This window comes from Daphnia pulicaria, chromosome 7 (genome assembly GCF_021234035.1).
Source record: "Daphnia pulicaria isolate SC F1-1A chromosome 7, SC_F0-13Bv2, whole genome shotgun sequence".
Taxonomy (NCBI): domain Eukaryota; kingdom Metazoa; phylum Arthropoda; class Branchiopoda; order Diplostraca; family Daphniidae; genus Daphnia; species Daphnia pulicaria.
In genome coordinates, this window is record NC_060919.1 from 16,337,339 (window position 1) to 16,353,197 (window position 15,859).

General features: G+C 38.6%; 5 protein-coding genes and 1 long non-coding RNA gene across 7 annotated transcripts; 3 read left to right on the forward strand and 3 right to left on the reverse strand.

Annotated features, from left to right (window-relative positions):
* Positions 1 to 398: 398 nt before the first annotated feature.
* Positions 399 to 2,966, reverse strand: LOC124349009 (probable E3 ubiquitin-protein ligase RNF144A). 2 transcript variants are annotated; one of them, XM_046799470.1, is made up of 10 exons: positions 2,827 to 2,966; positions 2,293 to 2,740; positions 2,085 to 2,227; positions 1,888 to 2,019; positions 1,761 to 1,821; positions 1,430 to 1,698; positions 1,303 to 1,362; positions 1,116 to 1,236; positions 992 to 1,050; positions 399 to 911 (listed from the first exon to the last, which is right to left on the reverse strand). In XM_046799470.1, exons 2-10 carry the CDS (start codon positions 2,498 to 2,500, stop codon positions 726 to 728), a joined length of 1,239 nt encoding a protein of 412 aa, XP_046655426.1. In that variant the 5' UTR covers positions 2,501 to 2,740; positions 2,827 to 2,966; the 3' UTR covers positions 399 to 725. The 2 variants fall into 2 exon arrangements, with proteins under 2 accessions (XP_046655426.1, XP_046655428.1); XM_046799472.1 differs by having other exon boundaries at positions 2,293 to 2,708; positions 2,827 to 2,937.
* A 73-nt stretch (positions 2,967 to 3,039) lies between these two features.
* On the forward strand, positions 3,040 to 3,771 carry LOC124349199. The gene is made up of 3 exons (XR_006920216.1): positions 3,040 to 3,316; positions 3,378 to 3,564; positions 3,632 to 3,771. It is a non-coding gene; the product is annotated as an uncharacterized LOC124349199 (long non-coding RNA).
* LOC124348947 (N6-adenosine-methyltransferase catalytic subunit-like) lies at positions 3,343 to 6,097 on the reverse strand. The gene is made up of 11 exons (XM_046799362.1): positions 5,818 to 6,097; positions 5,548 to 5,761; positions 5,365 to 5,486; positions 5,189 to 5,301; positions 5,009 to 5,135; positions 4,743 to 4,945; positions 4,516 to 4,672; positions 4,280 to 4,446; positions 4,073 to 4,198; positions 3,763 to 3,941; positions 3,343 to 3,570 (listed from the first exon to the last, which is right to left on the reverse strand). Exons 1-11 carry the CDS (start codon positions 5,969 to 5,971, stop codon positions 3,465 to 3,467), a joined length of 1,668 nt encoding a protein of 555 aa, XP_046655318.1. The 5' UTR covers positions 5,972 to 6,097; the 3' UTR covers positions 3,343 to 3,464.
* A 238-nt stretch (positions 6,098 to 6,335) lies between these two features.
* Positions 6,336 to 7,221, forward strand: LOC124349112 (nucleoside diphosphate kinase-like). The gene is made up of 4 exons (XM_046799626.1): positions 6,336 to 6,564; positions 6,647 to 6,748; positions 6,812 to 6,924; positions 6,983 to 7,221. Exons 1-4 carry the CDS (start codon positions 6,436 to 6,438, stop codon positions 7,101 to 7,103), a joined length of 465 nt encoding a protein of 154 aa, XP_046655582.1. The 5' UTR covers positions 6,336 to 6,435; the 3' UTR covers positions 7,104 to 7,221.
* Positions 7,222 to 9,231: 2,010 nt separating this feature from the next.
* Positions 9,232 to 11,929, reverse strand: LOC124348797 (endoribonuclease Dcr-1-like). The gene is made up of 7 exons (XM_046799070.1): positions 11,464 to 11,929; positions 11,074 to 11,307; positions 10,759 to 10,988; positions 10,447 to 10,621; positions 10,294 to 10,372; positions 9,389 to 10,211; positions 9,232 to 9,318 (listed from the first exon to the last, which is right to left on the reverse strand). The coding sequence occupies exons 1-6, from the start codon at positions 11,927 to 11,929 to the stop codon at positions 10,097 to 10,099; spliced, it is 1,299 nt and encodes a 432-aa protein (XP_046655026.1). The 3' UTR covers positions 9,232 to 9,318; positions 9,389 to 10,096.
* Positions 11,930 to 14,040: 2,111 nt separating this feature from the next.
* LOC124349111 (nucleoside diphosphate kinase-like) lies at positions 14,041 to 14,909 on the forward strand. Its single transcript, XM_046799625.1, has 4 exons — positions 14,041 to 14,270; positions 14,353 to 14,454; positions 14,517 to 14,629; positions 14,688 to 14,909. Exons 1-4 carry the CDS (start codon positions 14,142 to 14,144, stop codon positions 14,806 to 14,808), a joined length of 465 nt encoding a protein of 154 aa, XP_046655581.1. The 5' UTR covers positions 14,041 to 14,141; the 3' UTR covers positions 14,809 to 14,909.
* The last annotated feature ends 950 nt before the right edge of the window (positions 14,910 to 15,859 follow it).

Consider the following 15,859-nt stretch of genomic DNA (forward strand, 5'->3'; position numbering starts at 1 on the left):
TAAAATTACTAGAAATACGCATAAGAAAAATTGATATGCCAAGTCTGTAAATGTGGCGAATCGAAACATTTGTGGATGATTTAACAAAAGTTGGTTGGTTCCATGCGGGCTGGCTCGAATCTCCTTTGTGTGCGATAGAGAGGCAGTGGGTTCTTTTCAAATCCCCTTCTCTCAACCCCTTGCGTGAAAGCGGCCGAATGAGGCAATTGAAAATTAATCCGTCATTTTCTAGCTGCAAGGATTTACTCCCCCCTTTGCTTCTTCCACCAGCAGTACAATAAAGCTCCTTTCTTGTGCGCAACGGATTCATTAGAAATTTTTCTTTGGAGTGATTACACCGACTGTGAGCATTCCCTTTAGATTACCACAAGTTAAAATCGATGATGGAAAATCACGAATAACCTGTTTAACGTTTATTTATAACTTGATTAATTTTGCACAGCGTCATATACATATTGGCAATGATGAAGCAAAAATGTTTTGCACGAAAATATTATGAGAAGTAAGGTATGGATACAAATCCGATACAAATCACGCTAGGAATTGAGCACGTCAAAAAGATACGTATCACTGTTCAAAACCTTACTATATCGACACAATAGTTCTGCACTTACGGACGAAAAGTCAAGGAGATTAATTGTTGAACGAAAATGAAAACAAAATTTAACTGGTGACAGCATAGTCAAAATCATTTCATCATCCTCGTGGCAAATATTAAGGAATCGTCAAAGATGCTCTTGACTTGATGAGGGAACAAAGTTGGCAGTGGTTGAATCTACATTACTGCGCACGATTGAAGACTCTTTCTGTTGGGCATGGTGGCGCCAACAGAAGAAACACGGTGAAGCTAGCAAAAGTAACGGCGATGTCACGAGAAACAATACACCGAGGCCCAAAAACGCGGATACCACCTATCAGAATGAAAAGATTGGCCTTAAAAGATACGTCCTTCATAAAGTAACTTTGAAAAAACATTTTTTACAACTCCTACCTGTGTTCTATGCCAAACGACTGAAATTCTGGAATGGCCCAAACGACTCCGACACGGACCTAAATTGGAAGTAGGTATAAACTTTCTACTGCAAACAGATGGAAGAGTAATAAAGTTTACATACCTGAGTCATAGTGTCGCAACATAAAATCGTCGTCGAGAGAAGCTAAGCAGAACCAGCAGAAAACGTGTCGGCAATTTTTGCACATCATCTGAGCGCAACCATCGTCTCTTTCGATGGGAACCTATAACGAATAATGGTGTCCAAAGGTTAACAAGCTGAACACAAAACAATTTTCGAATAGTTTAACCTGGCAAAATGGGCATCGCTTAATGTGGCCATCACGTTCAAGCAATACGATCGGGTCGTCCTGCAATCACAATTAAATTGTCAGTCAAATCAAGGACATACCAATTAAATCTTTTGTATATAATTACCGGATCGTGCACGTTTTTGTTCGGATCTGAGAGTAATCGGCTTAGGGACGGACAAGGTGAGTCAATGTGCCAAGGAGTTTTGCATTGCGAGCAGAAAGAAAATTGACAGGAGGAGCACACCACCGCTTGATTGCGTTGATTGCGGGAGATAGGTAACAAGCCGAAAAACTTTCTCTTCGTCTTTTTATGAGAAACTTCTTCTGTTAAAGTACATACAGTTTCACAACCGGGGCGTGGGCACCACATCAATCTGGGATCGACTGCAACCTCTGAAATTATAAAGGATATTGTTAATGAGTTGAATTCTTCAAGGAACATTTAGCCAATTTACCTGTGTTGAGTTGCAGCCTCAAGTAAAGGGGAAACACATCACTGGGTACCAATTGTCTCACCTTAGATATAAAAGGTATTGAAAATTTAACACCCCTAACAGAGCTTGATCAATTTCCAACACCTACTTCATTGCGAGTGAGTTGACTGGACCCTCCTTGTTTATATTTTCCTTGTTCGTTTAGAGAACAGTGGGCATCTGGGCAACTTATAGGGACATTTCCACTCCTAATACTGCAGTGAGCATACATCTCCATGCACTAAAATATGAACAGTAATAACATTAAGCTTTCCACTGCAGAACTTAAAATCAATAAAAACCTACCTGCTGACAAAATCTACAACCACAGGATTCTAAGGTAAACCACTCATTAGGGACCTGCAGACAAAGAAGACAAACCAGATCGTCTTGAAGGATATCTTCCATAGTCTCCATCTGATCCTGACTTTGTTGATTGATGACTAAGCCTGTGTGATAGAAATAGCCCATATTAAGCAAAGCTTACAGTAAGATATCAAAATTGTGTTATTACCTCCTTGTGAATGACTAGGCATGCCTTCTTCATACTCACGAGGCACAACATTGCTTACATTTGGTACTAACTGGTTTGAACTTCGAGCTGGCTTCCTTTTTTTTAACCATCCTGGCCAATGCCATTTTTCTGATTTCTCAGTTTTACTGGAATTTAAGGACTGGTGATGTCCAATGATTTTGTTAAGCCCTGGCATTTTGTTACTCATGCAGGTTACTTCTTGATAGTTCTGGGCACTCCTACAGTCTCTTCTATTTGGTTTTATATAAAAGCCAAGGTCAAATAGAACGCAGTAATTTTCCTCGCGTGGTTTCACAGGATTCACAAACACGAGAAAACAATCGCGTGATTGGGGGATGTTTAACGAATCAGCAAGTCGTCCTTGGGGAGATAAAATGGCTCAGAATCTGTCAATTCTGAGGAAACAGAAAAAATGGGTATGTGCACACTGCACAAAAGGTACATCACGTATTAGCAACCACACAGCAAAATGTTTTTTTGACACGAAAATAAAAAATGTTTAAAATTGCTTACTAGAAATGCTCGTCATTAGGACGCGTGTGTCAAAAAAATTTAACTTTCCCCTCTAACTACATTCGGTACTGCGACTGGTAACCACCTCTGACTAAGTAAGATTTCGTTTTCCAACTGAACTGCTAGTGGGTAGTGCTGACTTTATGCGCGGCCAGCTTTACTTCAGGGCAACTCCGCGATACGAGCATCGATTCAAGGAAAGTATCGATTAAAACGCCCACTGTTTGTCTGTTATGTATTCCCGGTTTTTGAGTCGTACTAGGCTAGCCTGCTTTAACATTTGATATTAGTTTTCTTCATACAGATGATGCGATTCCAACGATTCCCCTTTCCGGTTATGCAATCAGTGAATAATTTTTATTTTCTCAACTTGACGATCTCAGTTGAACAAAAAGGCATGATTCACGTGATCAATGCATGGTAAAGTCGCGGACTTTTGCGGTGTAAATCGTTCAAATTTCAACAACGGCCTCTTGAGGTGCAACAAAAAGTATCCAGTAACAAAGTTTATCATTCTCTTCTTTCTAATTTTTTTATTTTACGCAATCGAGGTGTGTGACACTTATTAAAAATGGGTGGATCAAAATGAATGAACGTTGAAAATGCGGAAAAAAGTAATTCGGAGCGATTCGCAAATTTCATTTGGCATTGGGGGCACTGGCATCTGGATAGTGTTTCTGGTAGGCTCGGGCAATGTCTGGATCAAGCAGATGGACACCATCGAGTTGATTTCCCAGGGTAATCCTAAATATCATGTAACAATGTCATTTACTTGCACGTGATAAAATTCTCATTTCCTTACTAGCGTCCATGAAAAGCTAACCACAAAATATTAGAAGGAAAAGAGCAAAAATACTACGTCGGGCGTCAAATAGGCAGAACGGAATTGAAGGACAGTGAGTACGTAATGCATGAAGGTCAAGTAAATGAACACACCAATTTGGCTGTACGTTGTGAGGCCTTCCAAACAACTCGATTTTGCGCGTTCCGGGCGAGAGACGTTCAATAATGCCATACATTTCGTCTGGTTTGTGGCTGGTTGCCCGCACTTCGGCCACGATGACGTCACAATCCAGTCCGCGGTTCAGCATTCTGGGATTACCCTTCATACCTACCTATAACCAAACAAAAAACCAGATACGCATGTATTGGAAAGTACGTTCGTAGAATATATACGTAGCTACTAACTAGCTTAGTAGAGTGATTAAAACGCAAGGTGTAGTAGGGTGAGAAAATACGTCAATACCAAGCAGTGTTCTTTCCCATGGTTTAACCAGTGTCCTGTTCGACCTGTTCGAATAATCCTTTGTAGCTGGTTTGTCTTGACCCAAATGATTTCATCGACCCGTTCGTAGCCCCATAGCTGAAGGCACTAGAGAGAGAGAGAACATGCGTGAGTCACTTGGTTGATTTTGCTACATGTTGAACAACTATTTTAAAAATGTAATGATACCTCTCGGCCCAATTCCATGGCTCGACCAGTAACCCAGAGGAATATCAATCCTTCATCTTGAAGGATAGGAATGCTCAGTTGTCTCATCTCGTCATCAGAAAGGGTTCCATATGGAAGTTCCATGTGAATATCCCACGGTGGATCAGCCATGATAACCGAAAACTTACCTGAATCATAAATGTAAAAAAGAGAGTATTAAAAAAAACCATGGGACCTGTACATAAGGTTGCATATACCTAAAATGGCCATATCCAATGACCGTAAATCACACTGAATCCACTGAGCTGGGTACAGGACAGTGCTTTCACCTCGCGAGACCACTGCCTGACCGAGCAAGGAGCCGGGTTCAAAATCATCCTTTGTTTTAATGGCTTGGTCAACCTCGTAATGAACCTAACATTTTCCAGAAAATGAATTTAAATGAGAAGGTCTAGGGGGAATGCACATTGCGCAACAAGCTCACGTATTTGCACGTTTCCATATGAAAACAGGTATTCAAGAAAGAACAATCTCCAAGTGACTCGTCTGTGTGTGACTGTATAATTTTACGAAAATGAAGCCGATGGCAATTCCATTTGCTTTCGAGACCGTCATCTGATTCAGACATCCAAACTTTACGGCATTCATCTTTAGTTCCGTGGGCGCAAAACTCTTTAACCTGAGCCCCTAAAGAAAATTACTAATAATCAAAGTAACAAAAAAAAATTTGTCGCGTAAGGGTCAACTAACCTCCTTGTGAACGGAATCTTTCTGCTAAGGATTTTTCTTTGACAGTTGGTTTCGACAAAAGATCCAGAATTTCTTCACCCATTTTCTTGTTTTCTTTTTCTCGTGTCGACGGAAGTGATAACAAGTTCTAAGGAAACAACAGTTATATAAGTATTAAAACAGTGAACATATGTATTTTACCATGACATCATCATTTTTGGAATCTTTTTTCTCTCTTTTGGACTTTGATAGATCTTCTTTCACTGTTACAGTTTGTGCTGGTAAAGCTGACTCTTCAGCTTCCACTTCATTTTCTGTTTTGATGCAATGATTAGATTGCAAAGAGTGGAAAGTAGTATAAATTAACAGAATATTACGCTTTCGTTTCAAGGATATGGAATTTCCTAGCTGATCTTCAGTAACCATAGCAACAAGACGAGCATGCTCAGCATGCGTGATGGTAAGTACTGGCTGATTTTCCTGTATGCCATCTACAAGTCTTTGAAATGGAATAATACTTAATATGGATTCTCAATCAAATGTGTACACACAACACAAACCTAATAAGTTCTTGAGCAGCAAATTTTTGGAGAAGATTACTGACAATTGTGTGTGAAACTATATATCCAATTTGAGTGGAAACATTGTGGCAAATGATTCTGGAATCTGAAGGTAAGGAAAGTGTGGCATCGGTTAATATCCTGAGAACACAATTTTCAATATCTTTGTTGGCTTCTTTGCTGGAACTTGACAGATTTATCTCACATGCTTCATCTAGAAAGAAAAGAAATGTTGACATATCAGAATCATTGTTCTAGAACCTCATTTACCTGAAAATTTTTGATTGCTATCTGTTTTAACAGTTGAAGTTGAATCGCCTCCTCCAAGGAGATCTTCTCTTTCTTTTCTTCTCTTTTGTAACCGTTCTCTAAGTTCATTTCTTTTTGATTTGACAGCTTGAATCTCCTCCCACGCGTCAGACATTTTGGAACAAATCAAAATAAATGTGAGGGATTATAAGAACAACAAAACTTCTCAAACAAACCGGCATATGAAAGAAAATGTCAGACAAGCAGCCAGATTGTTTTCATTCTGCTTTCAGTGTATATTATTTTAGACGGCCGCTAGATGGCCTTTTCTGGAAATTGGCAAGGGCAGCAAATATAAGTACAAAAACGGATTAAAGATCCATGTAATTAAAAAAAATTAACATTACCATTCACTAGGTAACGTAAACCGATCCAATTTGCATATCATATTTTTATAAATAAAAAGGTGGCACTAGTGTCGGTTCGGGAACTTTCGTTTCGTTCACGTTGGTTAGAAGTCGTCTGCTAGGACGTCCTTCCTCGTGTCGTGTTGGAACTTTCAAGTCACTAGTCACATCCAGTACGTCAGCCGGTCTTCTCCTTTAATTTCAGTCCCGATCAAAAGTAAGTTTCAACAAAATGTCTGGAAACCAAGAACGTACCTACTTGATGATCAAGCCCGATGGTGTCCAGCGAGGACTCGTCGGTGAAATCATCAAAAGATTCGAACAGAAAGGCTTCAAATTGGTCGCACTGAAATTTGTCCAGGTATGTGTGAATCACTTCTTAATTATAAGGAATTGGATCTGCCATTAATTCTGATTGTTCTTTAACTTGTTTGTGTCACTAGCCTACTGAGGAGATGTTGCAGAAACACTATGCTGACCTGTCTGGCCGCCCATTCTTTGCTGGTTTGGTGAAGTACATGGCATCTGGACCAGTTGTTGCAATGGTAAAGAAATAATTTTTTTAGCTGCAATTAACTGTTAGTTTAATACATGTAATGTACTTTCAGGTCTGGGAGGGTTTGAACATTGTCAAGACTGGCCGTCAAATGTTGGGTGAGACCAACCCTGCTGACTCCAAGCCTGGTACCATCAGAGGAGATTTCTGTATTCAAGTTGGCAGGTAAGACTAGTTTTGAATGATAACTTTACACCACATATTAAATTTTTCTTTTAATTAGGAACATCATGCATGGATCTGACTCTGTTGAGAGTGCCAACAAGGAAATTGCCTTGTGGTTCAAGGATGAAGAACTTGTTTCATGGCAGCCAGCTGATAAAGTTTGGGTTTATGAAGACTAGATCAATTGAAATATTTAATGGGGGCTGAACATATCAGTGTTTATTATTTTAACTGAGATATGAAAATATTAAACTGAAAATATTGTCCTAATAAATTTCCATCAAGATTGTCATTAAATTGAATTTATTCTCAATATCATTTCTTTAACCTGAGGCCCTAAAGAAAATTACTAATAATAGTAACAAAAAAATGTGAGCAACTACAGTACCCACCAAACTATTAGGTACACCCCCCTATTTTCAATGCATTCTTATGGCACTACGTGTCCTAGAAAAAATGCTATAACTCTTGAACCGCTTGGGCCAGATTTTTTTCCTTTTGGCCCTGAGTAGATCTAATGATGATCTACATTTTTTCTACACATGAAGTTGTCGTAGGATTAACCCCCACGGCGCTACGGTATCGTTCAGTTTATTAGGTACACCCGTTTTCCCCCCATATGCGCCGTGTTAAATACGGCGTTTTCCAAAATTTACAAAAAATACTAAAAATCAAGCTAAAATCTTTTTCTTTGTGCCAAAAGATGCAGAATTCTTCACTATACGAATGTAAAGAATAATTTACAATCAAATCAACTCAGAGAACCCTTCCCTATGCCTCAAAGTTTTCCACTTCAAAATTTGTACTTTTTTCAACAAACTTGCACTTTCGCCAGCAGAGGGCGCCCAATTTCGCCCAATTTTGAAGTGGAAAACTTTGAGGTATAGGGAAGGGTTCTCTGAGTTGGTTTGATTGTAAATTATTCTTTATATTCGCATAGAGTGAAGAATTCTGCATCTTTTGGCACAAAGAAAAAGATTTTAGCTTGATTTTTAGTATTTTTTGTAAATTTTGGAAAACGCCGTATTTAACACGGCGCATATGGGGGGGAAAACGGGTGTACCTAATAAACTGAACGATACCGTAGCGCCGTGGGGGTTAATCCTACGACAACTTCATGTGTAGAAAAAATGTAGATCATCATTAGATCTACTCAGGGCCAAAAGGAAAAAAATCTAGCCCAAGCGGTTCAAGAGTTATTGCATTTTTCTAGGACACGTAGTGCCATAAGAATGCATTGAAAATAGGGGGGTGTACCTAATAGTTTGGTGGGTACTGTATGAACTGCAGAGAGATTTGACTTTATGCGCGGCCAGTTTTTCAAACTAAAACAAGCAATAATTATAAACTGTTTTTAATTAATATGTATAATTTATTTTTATTGATAAACTCTTTTTATATTATAAATATTTGTTAATGTCGAAATTGACTGATGAAGAATTACGACCAATTGATCGAAAATATTTTAAAATAACAGTATTTTTTTTAAATCAGACCATCAACGAAATCAAAATCATTTTGAAAATCTTTCCAGATGGGGGTGAAAGGTACAAGTCAAAAGTAAAAAAAAAAATCAAAATTTTAAAGTCAAAAGTTAAAAATCAAATAAAAAAACAAATTCACTTTAAAATTCATATTCAGGTTTGGTATAGGATAGGGCTGTTCGACATCTTTTTTAACATTTGTTGCCATTGTGGCAACGCAGCAACTCATGTATTTTTTGTCTGCTCCGAGTGACTTGTGTAGTTCTGCAAAATATGAATTTTTTTGAAAAATAGTGATAGAAAAGGGGGTTGTTTTGAAGTTCTGATATGTTTTCTTTATATATTAGTTCGTTATAGTGTTAGTGTTTAATTATGTCTCAGTCTAATTATGCCAGTGGTTTTAGTATTGAGGCAAAAACACGTTATTTAGAAAAGATACAAATGTTTAACAGTGATTGTCCATATTGTATTCCTAATTCTCTGTGGAAACACGGCATCAAATGCATCAAAGGTGGTTTCATTTGTTATGATATTTTGATCATCTGCAGAACTTTATCTACTTGTTGTTACATCATTCAAGGATGGGATTGGATGAGAATCACTTACAAATGTATCTTCAATTAATGCCACTTCTTCATCTAAATTGTTTGAGGTATCTTCAGTTGCAGTTTCTACATCTATCAATGGAGGTGTATCAGCCTTGTCAACTCAAAAGCAACATTGTTACGTACTTGCTGATCACCATCTGTAATGACAAAATAGTTCATTCATTAAAACAACATATAGGAATGTTTCTTACACATAAAATGAATAATGCAATTCCTAGAAATTGTTTCGTGTTATTTGATCCCAAATTTATAGAGGGTGCCCGATCAACATGTTTTTTTGTAGAATTCTCCACTCGGCTTTCCTGTAAGCATTTCACAAATGACAAATTGTAAGATAATAATCAATAATTGTTAGTATTAACCTACAAATACCTGTAACGAACACACATACAGATTTTTCAAGTTGGTGTCGATGATATAATTCATTCTCTCCAACCACAAGTCTCGCCTTACACCCTCCTTTGGTAAACTATACAGTTTTACACTTGCACTTTTCAGGTTACGGCAATTTGACACTTTGCACCTTCTACTCACAGAACCTTTTTTAGTATTCATTATGCAGAATACCTATCAATCAGATAATTAAAAATTTGGTGATTGTTTTAATCTAAATACAAACTTTCATATTTCACAGAATAAACAAGTCACTCGTAGCAGACAAAAAATACATGAGTTGCTGCGTTGCCACGATGGCAACAAATGTTAAAAAAGATGTCGAACAGCCCTATAGGATGTCTTGTCTCGACATCTAGTTGAAGGCAGGCGTGACTGAGGCAATCAATTAAATATTTTGAAAAAAAGCAGATTGGAAAACGAGATTTTCCTGCGTACCGAAAATGATCAATGGGACCTGCGTTTTCCATTTTTTCCCTCAATTTCAGCATAAATTTCGATAATTTATTTTACATTGATCAGTAAATTTTGTTAAAGATGAAAAAATGACACTTTAATGTTTAACATCCACTTTTCTTCCTTGACCTTTTGAGATTTTCATCCGACCCACTGGCCACTAGTACTGCTTCACTTTGGGTGCGTTTACTTGAAGACACTTCATTCCAGGGTAAGGAAGCCAGGGCAAATTTAGTGGCCGCAATTTTTGTCGATTTGAATGTTGGCCCGGTTCCTTTGAAAGATTGTATTCCGATTTTCATCGAAACATATGCAGATTCTTCCATCCGCCAGTGATTTTTCGGTGCTGTTGTGAAAAATGGAACATATTTAAATTAATATTACATTTTATAAATGATATATATAAACTTTTAATTCATTGCGCTTACGTGTAGATTATTTGTTCGCCGCGAGCATTTATAAAACATAGGCTTATTGGACATCTGGGATTGTGAGTCGTGAAATTATCTAAAAGGGACATTAAATTCATAATATATTTGAAGTTAATGTGAATATCACTTTAACGACATAAAAATATTTACCTATTGTTAGTTTCATTATTGGAAAAAAGACACGGCGAAAAGAGTCAAAGTGTTCATCGCAGTCAACATAAACAGCCGCTGCAAGCGCCACGAAAAGATCCGCATAAACCTTCGGGTATTCGATTCCAATAGCAATCCTTTCACCTGGAATAGCTGTTGGGACCAGGATTGGAATCTAAAAACATACGTATTAAAATCAATTAATTTTTAATCATGGGACACATTTTATACATATATGTCAAGTAAAATATCTATAAATATGATTACAAAATGTTAAAATATCATACCCGCTAAAAATTCAAAATTTCTTACGTATTCGTGCGGGTATAGGTGTCCGTTTAGGTCTTGCAGTCTCAAGAATTCCTTTAAAGCCAGTACATTCGTCTTATTCATGTTGTGGTTCAGATGGACATGCAGTCCCATTCTTACTGCTAGCACCGCGAAAGTATCGTTGCAGGAGGTGATCATGGAAGTTAGGTTAGCCAATTCACCTGCTCCATAAGTAGGGCATGTTGTGTAGCATATTGCCATCACCAAGGCGCCTAGTATTTAAAAAAAAAGAAAAAAAACAATGCAGTAAAATACTATTTCGGGTGGAACAGAAAACAACAACAAATTTTTAATTACCCAGTAATTTGTCCCCCAGCGTCTCCAACCGGTCACTGTCTTCACTTGGAACCTTGTTTGGTTTTGTAGAAATGTGAGTCAGAGCCAGTTTTAGATGTTCCTTTTGTCTGAACTCGTAACCAAGGGTGTTTTCAATGACTGCCAGCGCGGCATCAGATTCTGTTACAGGATTTTCTGCATCAGTGGCCAGGATCTCGGGGTCCGGAATCGGAACGGCTCTGTTTCTTGTTGGCTCTGATTTCAAAGGTTTTCATTCCTTTTGCTGCTTGGAGTTTGAATTCATTGTCCCCGTCTTTAATCGTTATTTCAATCGTATCATCTTCAGGCTCAGATTCTTCAGTTGGTTATCGGATGTAGGAGAGGGAATTTTTCTGAGGTTTAGCGGTTTACTAAATATGTCCTTGATTTTTGGACTGAATTGATTTCTGGCTCTTGGGGACCTTGATCTTTCTCTTTCTTGGCTAGACGATGGTACTGGGTTGGTCTCGATGTCCTTTTCTGATTCGGATGAGCTGTCGACTACTGTCCATTCGGATTTCCACAAATCTGGTTTTGCTACTTCAGCATTTGAGTTTGGGAAGGGTGTTTGTTCCAGTGAAGCTCTTTTAGATGCCGTCTCTATGGATTTCTGGATGGAGTCAACCATGGATTCGATGGTTTGTTCGATGATTTCAGGGGTGGGGATACCTTTGGATTTCAGTTTCTTGATGGCAGCCTCTACAATCTTTGTTCCAGGCCGCTTCTTCTCGGATTGCCCATTTGACATAGAGTAATCCGATTTCAGGCATAGTTGGTCCGTCCGAGTTGCATTTTTGGGGGTCTCCGAGTGTGTTGTGTGAATGTTGTTCGTCTTCATGGTCTGGTTTGGCAATGCTCCTCGTCAGACATTTCTGTGCTCGCTGTTGTGCGATATCCGTCCAGCGAATCTTCTTTGGTCGTGTTAAGGAAAGGAAACTGTTGGAGAGAAAAAAATATATGTAAGAATCTAGACTAAACAAAAGAACCTCGACTTCTCTCTCCTCCGCTCACCGGTAGGAGGAAAAAAGATGCAATAGGAAATTCGATTACTCCTGGCGAGGAGAAACAACTAGGAAAATCAAAATCTAATATCTACAAAATCTAAAATCTACGGGTGGCGCTGGATATTTATAGAAATCGATCAACTCCTTTGAGTTTTCTCTCTCGGTGGCCGGCCGGCGTGTAACATCCCAATTTGTTTCTTTTTAAAAAGTCGTCGTCGTCGTTGTCGGTGGTGCTAAATAACTAGATAAATATAGCGCCTCTAGCCATTGCCTATAAGGTGTGATGACCAATCACTCACGGAGCCGAGAGCTTCTTTCTTCTTTCCCTGCAAAAATCTAACTAGAAGTAGAAGAATCTTTTTCTTTCTTTTTGTTGTTGGTTGATCAATGCCATTTAGTTAGTGTGGCTCTTTTGGCCGAAAGTGTAATCATCGTGTCCCGGGGAATTGTCAGCTGAGCGACCTCGGCTGCTGCTGCTGCTGCTGCTGCAAGCAAAAGGAAAAAATCGGCAAAGAACTAAAAGTGAGCCTCAAGGCGAAACAGGCGGGGAATCATATGAAAAAACACATAAACGACTCAAAACCGGAAAGTAGATATGTTGCGAATTCCGATCTAAATTGAAACTTAAGTTTCGCACACTAAAAATCCTTCACAAGAAGGAGTGTATGTTTCATATGGAATTGTAATGATAATTTAAAAATGTGTTGCCGTCAGAACGGGCCTCCGCCTCCATCTGTTGCTGCAACATCAACTGCCACAGAAACAAATGGAAGAACTCCAAATTTTTGTGGCCCACCAAATGAACAATAAACATATATTTACACACGAAAAAGTAACTAAATTAGCTTTAATTTAAAAAAAATAATCTAACAAATTTGTGTCATTATTTTAGGAACTCGTAATCATCTCTTCAGCTGAAGGAGGCCGAGCCTTCGACATCGATTTCGATTGTCCAAAGATTTACGCCGATGCGTTTGAGGCGCTGATTGGGGCGTTAGCGTTACAAATTGATTACGAACGAGAGGACACCTCCCATTCTCTTCTCCCCGTTCTCGCGCTACAAAAGTCTACAGCCATACTGCGTTGCCAGATAAAACGGCAAAAGAAAACAGATCCGAAAGAGCCCCATATTATTTTAGACCATGGTGTATTAGTATGGTGGGGGAACTTTTGTTGGAATCGGCTATCTCGAATGAAACCAGTTTCCGGACAAGAGGCGGAGCTTAGTGAAAAGTAAAAATTCTTAACAGCCAATTGCAGGGCTGGTCACCTATTGTCGGTGCCCTCTATGAACCAAAATACTAATCTTTTGTAAAATAATTCGTCTGTAAAATAGTATATATATTTACATTTTCGTGTGCAGACAGAAACCGATTGTCGGAGTGGTTAGCGTCACGAGCTACAACTCTTAGGAAGAAAGGTTCGAACCCTAATTACATCATTTCTTTTTTTCATATTTGTTGTCTATTAATTTTGAAATAATTTAAGCTGGAAAAATAATACTTAATTACTGTTATTGACTCATTTTTTACGATTTTATAGCTTTATTAAGTACATAAGCAAAGTGCAATCGGACTTAGAAAATTTTCAAACCGTTTATAGCTCATAGTTCATCCAATTGTCCACCAGGCAGCGCTGATCATAGGCGACCACTGGCTTCAGCCGAGATAGCCGATTCCAACCATAAGTTCCCCCACCATACTAATACACCATGTTTTAGACGGTCGCTAGATGGCCTTTTCTGGAAATTGGCAAGGGCAGCAAAGTACAAAAACGGATCAAGGATCCATGTAATTAAAAAAAATTAACATTACCATTCACTAGGTAACGTAAACCGATCCAATTTGCAAATCATATTTTTATAAATAAAAAGGTGGCACTAGTGTCGGTTCGGGAACTTTCGTTTCGTTCACGTTGGTTAGAAGTCGTCTGCTAGGACGTCCTTCCTCGTGTCGTGTTGGAACTTTCAAGTCACTAGTCACATCCAGTACGTCAGCCGGTCTTCTCCTTTAATTTCAGTCCCGATCAAAAGTAAGTTTCAACAAAATGTCTGGAAACCAAGAACGTACCTACTTGATGATCAAGCCCGATGGTGTCCAGCGAGGACTCGTCGGTGAAATCATCAAAAGATTCGAACAGAAAGGCTTCAAATTGGTCGCACTGAAATTTGTCCAGGTATGTGTGAATCACTTCTTAATTATAAGGAATTGGATCTGCCATTAATTCTGATTGTTCTTTAACTTGTTTGTGTCACTAGCCTACTGAGGAGATGTTGCAGAAACACTATGCTGACCTGTCTGGCCGCCCATTCTTTGCTGGTTTGGTGAAGTACATGGCATCTGGACCAGTTGTTGCAATGGTAAAGAAATAATTTTTTAGCTGCAATTAACTGTTAGTTTAATACATGTAATGTACTTTCAGGTCTGGGAGGGTTTGAACATTGTCAAGACTGGCCGTCAAATGTTGGGTGAGACCAACCCTGCTGACTCCAAGCCTGGTACCATCAGAGGAGATTTCTGTATTCAAGTTGGCAGGTAAGACTAGTTTTGAATGATAACTTTACACCACATATTAAATTTTTCTTTTAATTAGGAACATCATGCATGGATCTGACTCTGTTGAGAGTGCCAACAAGGAAATTGCCTTGTGGTTCAAGGATGAAGAACTTGTTTCATGGCAGCCAGCTGACAAAGTTTGGGTTTATGAAGACTAGTTCAATTGAAATATTTAATGGGGGCTGAACATATCAGTGTTTATTATTTTAACTGAGATATGAAAATATTACACTGGAAATATTGTCTTATTAAATTTCCATCAAGATTGTTATTAAGTTGAATTTATTGCTAAAGTTACATTATTAGATATGGGTGCTAGTCCTTCTGGTGTAATGTGATTATCTACGAACACCCATTTATATGTATCGAATTTTAAGACGTCAATTAGATTAGATGGGGAAAGTGAGAAAACATTCAAGTAGGCCGATCGTTGATGTACAGAAATGATTCGATTCCTGTGATCCGTGCAAACATATTAACAACCACAAGATGGCTGAACTACCCAACTTTTCCCTGTAAATGATTATCTTCGTGCAAAGGGTATTAACTCCTAGGTACTTTTGCTCAGATTCGTACAAGCCGATAGACGCACGAAGGGCATAATCTAATTAATATTCTTGTAATCGATGGTCACAAGAGAAACGAAGGTAGTGCGTCGAGATCAATGCCCTCCCGCTTGTTTACGATAGACCCTTCCGAATAGCGTCGATGACACGGATATTATGGTATGACTTGACTTCTAATCGACTTCTCTCACTTCAAGACTACTTTTTCTTTTGAACACGCGTCACAAGAATTTTTTAAAGCTGATTTGACGCTGTTTTTCCTTGTAAATTTGACCTCATTTTCAAAATTGGTGTAGTTAGTTACGCGTTCACAGATGGCGTCGAACGGGACATTTCTTTTTCGCCACCACCATGACAGTAGTTATTCTAAAAAGAAAATCTACTAGATGAACTTTAGTTGATTAATGAATATGCCTTATACGGGTGAACACGGTTGGCGGAGTAGTCGAAAGTCGAGCAATAGAAAACGCCCGTTCACGAAAAGAAAGGGCGATTGTGCGGTCCGCGTCATTCTCCCCTCTCCATAACTGGTTTTCCCGACTCAACGGTCAAATATTTTTCTAAGCCAAACTAGTTATTATTATTCCGTAGGCCGGTTCTGGTAAAGACTGTTTTGACTGTTTAGAAGAAAACACAAATGGAA